We start from the raw sequence: 9,780 nt of genomic DNA on the forward strand, positions 1-9,780 counted from the left end.
ACTTCATTCTGAGCACTCTTAAAATTCTCTTGGGCAGCTTTTTGGTTCTTTTAGCTGTCAAAATAGATGCTCAAACCTCCTGCCAACAGTAAATTGAACAGTACTGCCTGCCGAGTGGATTCAAGTTCAGCCCACTCTAGTTCTCTTTGCTGCAAAACCTGCATTATTAATTCACATGGGAAAAGGGCCTTTGGTCCAATTTGACTAGCAAAAAATGATTCACAGCTCGGCCATTCATATTAGAAATCCCAAAGACTTAAAACAGGTTCCTAAAGATTTCTTGGACCAGAGACAAATTAATGAATATTGGAAGGGATATAAATCTATCTTGGTTTCCCCCAAAATGCCTGCATTTGGAATTTTGTTGAGTTCAAGTATGAGAGCCAAAAAAAAGAAAATTTGAAAGCCAATTGTATTACTGACATTTAAAGATAGCTTTTGTACTGAACTCATGCTTGGCTTTTTGGTCCTTAGGGTTCTAACGAAATTATTTTTCTTCTTCTTTCTAGATGGGCAGCAATGAAAGCGAATGTAATCATGACAAGAAGTTTTAAAACTACAGATCCTAAAACCCAGGAAGGCAGGCACCCACTACCCCCACTCCTGTAACAGGTATGTATCAACTCAAGAGTCGGCCCCTGGAAAAACCTTCGGTTTGGGCTACTCTGCTGAAGCTTCCATTGCCTATCAGGAGACTAGGGGATGGGAGTGGGGGAATGAAGCCAACTTTATATCGTCCCATCTGAACCCAGGTAAATCAAGTCAGAATGGAAGAAATTATCTGAATGAAGTTAGCAAGAGGGAGGTCTCTCTTTTTCCTGAAGCAGAAGCAATGTGGCTATCTTCTGAATACTCCAAACATCAGTGACCATCTTTTGTTACTGTTTGGAAGTATGACACAAGCCCAAGATCAGGTTGGGTTTTTTGGTCACACACAACAGAAACAAAAACTGGACAAGTGAAGCAGGAAAGGATACGTATTACGAGGAAAGGGGAACCCTCGTGGACTCAAGGTGAGGGCTGAAGCTCCAGGCTGGGAAAGGACAAACAGGGTGCCTGCTGCTGCTGGAAAGCAGACTCCCTCCTTGTGTCACTCCAGGAGAAACAGTCCAGTGGGCTATCCTGGGTCTCACGTCTGCACTTGGCCCTGAGAGGTCTCTGCAGGCTCCTTGACTTTCAGCCCCACCGAGACTGAACGCCAAGGGGAGAGGAAATTCCCCAAAAGGTACCAAGTGTTCTTACTTGAAGGAAGGGATGGAAGCAGAGTGTTTAAAAACTAACAAGTATCTGCTAATAGTAGGTGGTATTTAATTGACTGGGGGTGTTTACTTAACTCTAAGATTCTAATTATTTCTCTAAGGACGCTATTTCCATCTTAATGTGGAAGTAGAGAAACCCCAGTGTTACTGAGTTCAGTCATTGCCGAGGTCAAAACCCCAGCATTCGGGACACCAGGGAGTCAGAAGACTCCCTGACTATATCGGTAAGACCTCAAGAGCAGAAAACTTGACTTAAAATGTCCAGAGTCACGGAGGGCCCCCAATTCCGTCCAATAACACAGATTCCAGATGGGGGATGATTCTGGTCCAGGCTCACAGCCCAGCGGGGCCACAAGGACTCAGGAATGTTCCTCTGTCCACCAGGCCATCCTCAGCAAATTGGCCTTGAGTCATCATTGTTTGTCCCTCAGAGCTGCAAAATGGATGCCTCAGTGTTATGAGTTGAATTGTATCCCACCCAAATTCATACATTGAAGTCCTAACCCCTCATGACCTCAGAATGTGATTTATTTGGAAACAGAGTCATTGCAGATTTAAGTAGTTAAGATTAAGTCATTAGAGTGAGTTCTAACCCAATAGGGCTGGTGTCCTGATACACAGAGGAAAGGCAACATGAAGATACACCGGAAGAAGGCAGCCACCTGCAAGCCAAGGAGGGAGGCCTGGAATAGACCCGTCCCTCACGGGTCTGCCTCTGTCCTCAGAAAGAACCAACCCTGCCCACACTTTGATCTGGGAACCCCAGCCTCCAGAGCTGTAAGATAATGAATTTCTGTAGTTTAAGCCATCAGTCTGTGGTACTTTGTTGCAACAGCACTAGCAAACAAATACAGTTTCAGGCTCCACGATCTGTACTAAAGTGGGTAAAAGGGCACCAAGAGAATGGAGACAATGGGGACCATTCCCTTGATCAGAAAGGCAAGAGTTTTCCCAGTCGTCAGAATGCTTCCACCCCTGTGGCCAGAACTAGCTGTTTGGGAGTCTAAGGCCATGAGCATTTAGCTTCTGCAGTTTTTTGAGAGGAAGTAGAAGAGAGAGAAGGGGGTGGGGACAGGGGCGAGGCTGGCCAGGTGCAGGGGCAGGGCTGATGCTCTCCCCTTTCAGGTGCCTTCTAAAAGGCACCTACTGTGCTTTCTGGGGAGCAAGTGGCCCGATTCTCAAGGCAGGGCTGAGGAGTATGTAAATACAGGCTTTCCCAGGGCCATCAGTGGTGCCTCATCAGCTCATCCAGTTTACTAGAACTTGGGGTCCTTTGCTTTCTCTGGCAGCCCCAACTCAGCCCTTTCATTCATAAAAATTAGTCAGCCTCCCGATGAATCAGCATCAGAAACCCACCGGAGTGCTGTGGTCAAGAGACAGGAAACAGAAAATCCCAAGGAAGGCTGGCCTCCGGGACCAAAACACAGCAGTGCTAGCACATCAGGCCCTGTGGGACACCTGGTGGGCGACCCTCTATGAGGAGCCAGGATATGATCAGGACCCCTGCCGTGCAGGCCCTACCACCCTGGTGACACGTGTTCATCTTCCACCCCTTACAGCCTTGTTCAGGCCCCTAAGCTTACTGCTCAGGCCAGCCAGGCAAGGAGGGGAGCGTACGGGCTTGCCAGTTTCCTCTGCTGATGTGCCTGAATGGGGCCACTGTGTGACAGTGTTGCATCAGTCAGCTGCTAGAATGTTCACTGTGCCAAACGCCCCCAACTTGAGCCCACTCTAGGGTCTATACTTGCTCTTTTATCTAACTTTTCATGTACTCATGTGTTCATCCCCTGCCCTGGCCAGGCCTGTTCTAGGCATTGGAGGCGTGTACTGAATAGTAGTAATCAGGGTCCCAGCAGGAAGTAACATCCCTAGACAGAATCCAGAAGGGAATGCAATGAACCACCTCATACCTATTAGGATGGCTGCTATCAAAACAAAAAGAGCAGAAATTTGAATTCTGTGCATGGTTGGCAGGTGTGTAAAATGGAACAGACAATGAGGAAAACACTGTGGCAACTCCTCAAAAAATTAAAAGTAGAACTACCATATGATCCAGCAATTCCACCTCTGGGTATGTGCCCAAAAGAATTGAAAGCAGGGTCTTGAACAGGTATTTGGACACCCATGTTCATAGCAGCATTATTCACAACAGCCAAAGGGTAGAAGCAGCCTAAGTGTCCACTGACAGATGAATGAATAAACAAAATATGCTGTATACATACGATGCAATACTGTTCAGCCTTAAAAAGGAGGGAAATTCTGACACATGTCGCAGCATGGATGATCCTTGAGGACATTGTACTAAGTGAATAAACCAGTCACGAAAAGACAAACACTGATTCCCCTCATATGAGGTACCTAGAATAGTCAAATTCATAGAGGCAGAAAGTAGAATGGTGATTTCTAGGGGCTTGGGGAGGAGAGAATGGGGAGTTGTTGTTTAATGGATACAGAGTTCAGTTTTGCAAGATGAATGCACTTAATACTACTGAACTGTACACGTAAAATGGTTAAGATAGTAAATTTTATGTCATGTGTATTTCACCACAATTTTTAAAAAAAAGAAGAAAAGAACGCAATGAAGGGACTATCACAGAGGTGTAGGCAGAATTAGGGAGACCCCAGGATGTGGAGTCGCTGAGGAAGTGACAGCCACTCTTCTGGCAGCCCCAGGGGGCAAGGGCAGCAGTGTTGCAGGGCCCAGTGAGAGTCAGAGCCCAGGGGAGGGGCTGTAGTTAGAGAGGACTGTAGTGTTGCCAGGACCCCACTCCACAGTCAGAAGCAGGAAGTAGGGGGACAGAAATGCCAGGAAGGCTGGCTCCCCCTTGATCCAAGCTCCCACCAGCACCTCCCACTGGCCACACCCAAGGGCAAGTCAGAGAGTGAAGGATCCCTGGTGAGGCAGGCTCTGGGGGACTGTGCCCTCTTGGGGTGGCTCTGGGACAAGGGCAGTCAGCAAGCAGACAGCCCAGTGGCTCCTGAGCTCCGGGTTCTTACAGCCTACGGAGGGGATAAGCAACAAAGAAGTACATTTAGTTTTAGATTGTGCTCAGTACCCCAAAGAAAATAAAGCAGGCCCTGTGAGAGAGAGTGAGGAGGGAACACCCTGTGGAATGCCAGGGAAGTTCACTCTGCAAAAATGACACGTCTGGACCTTAGGCACTGCATTAGTCAGGGTTCTCCAGAGGAACGGAACCAATAGGATGTATGTACATATACACGGAGGAAGAAGGAGATTTATTGTAAGGAACCGGCAAGTCTAATATCTTCAGGGCAGGCCAGCAGGCTGGACACCCAAGGGGGAGTTGAAGTTGCAACTCCAGTACAAAGACTGGAGGTAGAATTGCCTCTTGCTCGGGGGATCTCAGCCCTGTGGACGAGGCCCACCCACGCTGTGGAGAGTAAACCGCTTCACTGACATTTGACCAAAAACTGGGCACAATGGCCCAGCCAGGTTGACACGTAAAATCGACCATCCAGACCAGCGTGTCATGCTTATATGGAGCCGCTAAGTTGAAAATCATATTCACACCCTGCACTTTTTCCTTTTGCAGAGAAAAAAAATTCCCACTTTGTAATTGCATCTGGTCATCGGGAAGCTCCAGTTTTGCGGGGAGAGGGCTGCATCCAACCCTTCCTAAATCATCACCCAGAGGCGCCCACTGACTGACAGGGACGCAGAGGATGCAGGGGAGTAAGAAGTGCACGGACGGCTTCAGCGACTCCTCGAGCATTGGCAGCGTGCTGGACGATGCAGACAGGGAGGTGAGCAGCCTCACAGACCGGGCGTTCCGGAGCCTGTGCATCTCAGAGGACGCGTCCTTCCATGACTCCGACCTGGCCCTGTCCCCGGATATCACTCGCCAAGTGTTCGGGAATTTTCACCAGAGAACGGTGAGCCATACCCATCGGAAAAGCGGCATTTGGAGCCAGTTACCATCCCAAGGCACGGAGCATGCCGGCTGGGCGGCCACGTTCCAACAGCTGCCCAAGTACGTTCAAGGGGAGGAGAAGTATCCCAAGAGCAGCCCCCCACTGACACCAGCCCAGAGGAGACTGGAAGTGCCCGTTTCCGGCCTGAGGAGCAGCAACAAGCCTGTTTCCAAAGTGTCGTCACTGATTAAATCTTTCGACAGGACTGAAAGCCAACGTTGTGACAGCAGGCCTCCTACCAGCAAGGCTCCAGCTCTCAAAAATCCCCCCAAATTTGCTCCTCTTCCAGAAAGCGGTGTCAACTTCTGCTTCGATTCTGCCGTTTTGACGGTCAGGAGGGTGCCTGCTGAAGTCTCCAGTACCCACAAGACTAGCCACCAGGCTGGCAGGAAGCACGGACAGCAGGAGTCCCCCAAGAATCCTGAAATGGCCTGTCATGGCCCCAACAGCTTCCTCCCAATGCCCGAAAACGCAGCCAACTCATTTGAGTCAAAGTTCCCCTCTCCGGCCCACAGGGCAGCCACCAGCGAGACTGGAAGGGGCCAGGAGTGGGCTCGCAAAGGGACCTTTCTTCATAGTGAAAACAGTGCTTTTGAGTCATGGAACGCCCACCAACCCAGGCTGCCTGAGAGGAAGGATGCTGCTGACACTGTCACAGAAAGCAAGGCTCCCAAGCGTTACGAGGACACGCCCTTGTTAAGGGAGCCCCCGGCCTCTGAGCACAAAGCCTCCCCCTGCCACCTCCGGGCCGGCTGCGGTCAAGAGGAGAACAGGCTGGCCGCAGGGACTCACTCCACATCTGGAACCTGGGGATCTAGGGATCTGGGAGCCCAGGGATTTGCTACGGAGGGAAAAGCTTCCAGCTCACAGCCTGAGCCTCCACTGAAACCGACCCATGCCCCCTGGAGGAAACCAAAGTCTGGGAAGGGAGGTAAAGAAAGTCTGCAAGATGCTTCAGAAGAGAAGAAGCAGACCAGCTGGAGAGGCCCAGCCTTGCATACAAAGCACAATCCCCAGGGGCAGTTTCCAGAAAAGGATGCCCTCGACACGCCTGTGGACCCCCACGAGCATTACGATCCTCCTTTCAACATCAGTAAGCTTCTGACCCCTGTCATACCCAACAAGCACGTGCTGGAGTCCTCCAACAACCAGCCAGCAGAGGTAACTCCGTCACCCACAGGACAGCTAAACGGATACCAAGAGAAGGAGCCCGGTGAATGTCAGTCCTGGGACAGTTACAAATCCAAAGCCCCCAGCCTGCTGTTCAACCTCAAAGATGTGCGGAAGTGTGTGAAGAGCACGTACAGTCCCTCACCTCTCTTGAAAGGTCCTGATGAGAAAACCAGAGGCAAGCAAGAATCCCTGAGCAACGGCGGCCTCCTTCCCAACGGGCTCGAGGAAGGCCCTCCAGATGAGCTTTCTAAGGAGACACCAGCTGATGCCCCTTCTGTGTCACTCATCAGTACGCAGAAGGACCCCAAAGCTGACCCCGGTGCAGCCTCTGCAGACAACTACCTAACTCTCACCTCGCCATCACCTAACGCCAAAGCGCCCTTCTGTGTCAATGGCGAGGCCGGCGACAGGAACAGCTATGAGAAGGACGATGCCAGTGGAGAATCGGAGATGGGGGGTGCCAGGCCCAGCTGGCATCCAGACTCCAGGGAACACTGCCCCAGGAAACATCTGTCTCTGAAGCTTTGCAGTGGAGACCCTGAGGCAGGGAAGGCTGCGGAGGCCCCAAAGACCTCCGGCCTAGAGAATGGATTCTTGAGATCCGTCTCTCAAGATACAGAACCCGAGAGAGAGGCAAGGCTTCAGAATCCAAACTTCAACCAGAAATTCTCCCCAGGGCCCCTTTCTCCCGAGGAGGAAGATGTGTTTTACAGTGACAGCCAGTCTGATTTTATGCCAGGCCTCAAAAGTAAGAGCAAATTCAGCACCAGCTCTTCAGATCAGTCCTTTGCCTCGTTCGAGGACCAGCAGAAGACGTGGTTTGCCGAGAGCCAGCAGGAAGAAAGGAGGAATGACGTGAGTGTAGGTGACAGTCAGAAGGATGAGAAGGAGAAAGTGATGGAGGAAGATGAACTACAATACCGTACCTTGAGTAATGGGCACGCATGCATGGAGGAGCACAGCAAGTGGGAATCCTTGCAAGGAGAAGAGGAAAGTTTGCCAGAAGGTAGCCCCGGGAAGGCGTCGAGGGAGGAAGCTAATTTCAGAGTCACTGGCATTGGGGGAAGTAAGGATACAGCTCTTTCACATGCCAAAGACCTAACCCCTTCACCATGTTCCACTTCAAACAAGCACATACTCTTTGCAATTAAAGACAACACCCTCAGGACCACCCCCGTGATAAAACCCATCATGCTGCCCCTCCTGAGATCCATGTCCTCAGATTCCCTGCTGGGCACTGGCCACAAAGAGGAGGAACTGCCAAGGCCAGGCTGGGGCAGGGATGCTGGTCTTTGTGCCCCCGACAGCCGGGAAATGCCCAGCACTCTGACACCCACCAGCGTGCAAGGCACACACTTGAAGGGGGCGGCCTGTGAGGCTATGGAGGACTGCGGGTGGGGTCCCAGCGCAGCCAGGTCCGAGACGTCCCAGGCAGCCCCAAAGGGGTATGTCCCATTTCCTCCACTCACGGGAGAGGGCCAAGGGTTGAAGCCAGCCCGAGAGGCCGTACATAAAGTCGTGGCCAGCAATGGCAAGAGCAGTTCCATAGACCAGGGGAAGCTGGATGCTCCAACGTGCATCCCCACGATTGCTTTGCCAGAAGGCGACCTGGAAGACCAGCCACCCCTACAGAAGCTTGGAACCCGCTGGGAAGAGCAGGCACAGGGCTTCCAAAGTCATTTTTTGTCTACACCCAGAGCACAGCCCCCGGGGAGAAGACTGGCCCCTGGTGAGCTAGCAGCTTCCCCCAGCGCCAGCTCCCTGGAAGAGAACAGTGCATGCTCCCCTGCCACCAGCAGCATTTACGATGATGCTTACCAGGCCCCCAGTGAGCCCAGCCTGCTGCCAGGGGAGCCTCCCCGCAGCAGCCCCTGGGCCAGCTCCCGCCCTGGCAGGGTGGCGCAGAGGGAGGACCTGACGCATGCCCTCACGTGGGAGCCCGGCTCCGACCCCCAACTGGAGTCATCAGCAGAAGACCTCAGGACACTTTCTCCAAGAGGCTCATTGTTGGACGTGACCACCAGCTCAGCTGGCCTCCTGGAGAAGCCAGAGCCTCCTTCTCAGCTGGAGAGGGCGGCTGGCAAGCCTCCAGCAGTACCACCCAAAACAGAGAAGGCCTTGCGGCGGGCCAAGAAGCTAGCAAGCAAGAGGAGAAAGACCGACCAGCCACAGGAAAAGCATGGCGAACGCCGGGAGGAAAAGCTGCACCCCGAGGACTCAGAGCGCAGGCCACCTTCCCCCGGAGAGAGGCCCCCAGCCAGGTTCCCCGTGGTCCGTTCCCTGCCCCCTCCCGTGCGCCGCCACTCAGTGTCTGCCTTCTCAGAGCCCATCCAGAGGCGGCCTGGGGGCTCCCAGTCCCTTACACCCCTTTCCCCTTACCCTGCCACCCAGAAGGTCCTCCAAGACCCCCAATCTGGAGAGTACTTTGTCTTCGATCTGCCGCTCCAGGTGAAAATCAAGACCTTCTATGACCCAGAGACGGGCAAATACGTCAAGGTCTCTATCCCATCCTCTGAGGGAGGTTCCCCTGAGCCAAGCCCGCCGGATGCCCTTGCTGCTCCCTACGTGCTGTACCCGGGCTTCCGGCCCCTGCCTGTGACAGCCTTGATGCCCCTGCGCTGCTCCTCTCAGCTCTCTGCCCCCACCTTCCTAAGGCAGCGCCCTCACACCAACGAGGCAGCTGGCCCCAGGCCCCAGAGCGCCCAAGATGCTGGCCTGCAGCTGGCCTCTGAGCCTCCCAGTGACCCCACCCAGCACTCTGCAGGGCAGTGCCCTGAGGGGCGCCCCCAGAGCCCAGGGGAGGAGGTGGGAGATGCTCCAAGACTGCATATCATCTCCACTAACGACCTAGAGGACTTCGCCATGGAAGGCATTTCTTGAGAATCACAGCAGACTAACCCACCCCCCGATAAACCCAGAAGAGCTTACTTCTCCCTCCCCCAGAGCAGTCAAACACACACACACACACACACACACATCAACTCATACTCTGCCATCTGAGATCCGTAAAGTTTCAAAGGAAGTGGGGATCCTCAGAAAACCCGACCTGCAGGACTCCGCAGGGCTCCCCTCCCTGGGAGGGCGCTGCTCTGCTCTCGTAACAAGTCCCTTCTGAGCCTCTTCCTGGATCCAGGATCTGCTCCACTTCTTTTCTCCTCCCCTGCCTGCTCCCTGTTCTCCCCTGGCCCTGCCACCAGGGTGGGTCCAGCCTGATTCCCTAAGAAGCTGTCCCCGCCAGCATTCCACCCACTCCTCCTCAAGGGTCGGCTCGCACAGTGAGCAAACCCCAGGGCCCCCCAGAAGCACTGCGCTGCGCTGAGCCCTGCCCGGCCAGCAGACCGCCCAGTACACCCCCTCCTAGGTCAGGTGTGGCACTCGGTGGCCACCCCACCCTCGCTCAGACACAGCAGCCCTT

At 53.2% G+C, this 9,780-nt stretch overlaps 1 protein-coding gene across 1 annotated transcript; it reads left to right on the forward strand.

Moving 5' to 3' along the window:
• Positions 1 to 4,845: 4,845 nt before the first annotated feature.
• On the forward strand, positions 4,846 to 9,312 carry CUNH10orf71 (chromosome unknown C10orf71 homolog). The gene has a single exon (XM_027098552.1). The coding sequence runs from the start codon at positions 4,944 to 4,946 to the stop codon at positions 9,243 to 9,245; it is 4,302 nt and encodes a 1,433-aa protein (XP_026954353.1). The 5' UTR covers positions 4,846 to 4,943; the 3' UTR covers positions 9,246 to 9,312.
• Positions 9,313 to 9,780: the final 468 nt, after the last annotated feature.

This window comes from Aethalodelphis obliquidens, unplaced genomic scaffold (assembly GCF_003676395.1).
Source record: "Aethalodelphis obliquidens isolate GAN/ISIS:26980383/991018 unplaced genomic scaffold, ASM367639v1 scaffold124, whole genome shotgun sequence".
In the NCBI taxonomy this organism is placed as follows: Eukaryota; Metazoa; Chordata; class Mammalia; order Artiodactyla; family Delphinidae; genus Aethalodelphis; species Aethalodelphis obliquidens.

Coding starts and splice junctions, on each gene's coding strand:
- CUNH10orf71 (XM_027098552.1), top strand. CDS start 4,944: ATGCAGGGGAGTAAGAAGTGCACGGACGGCTTCAGCGACTCCTCGAGC.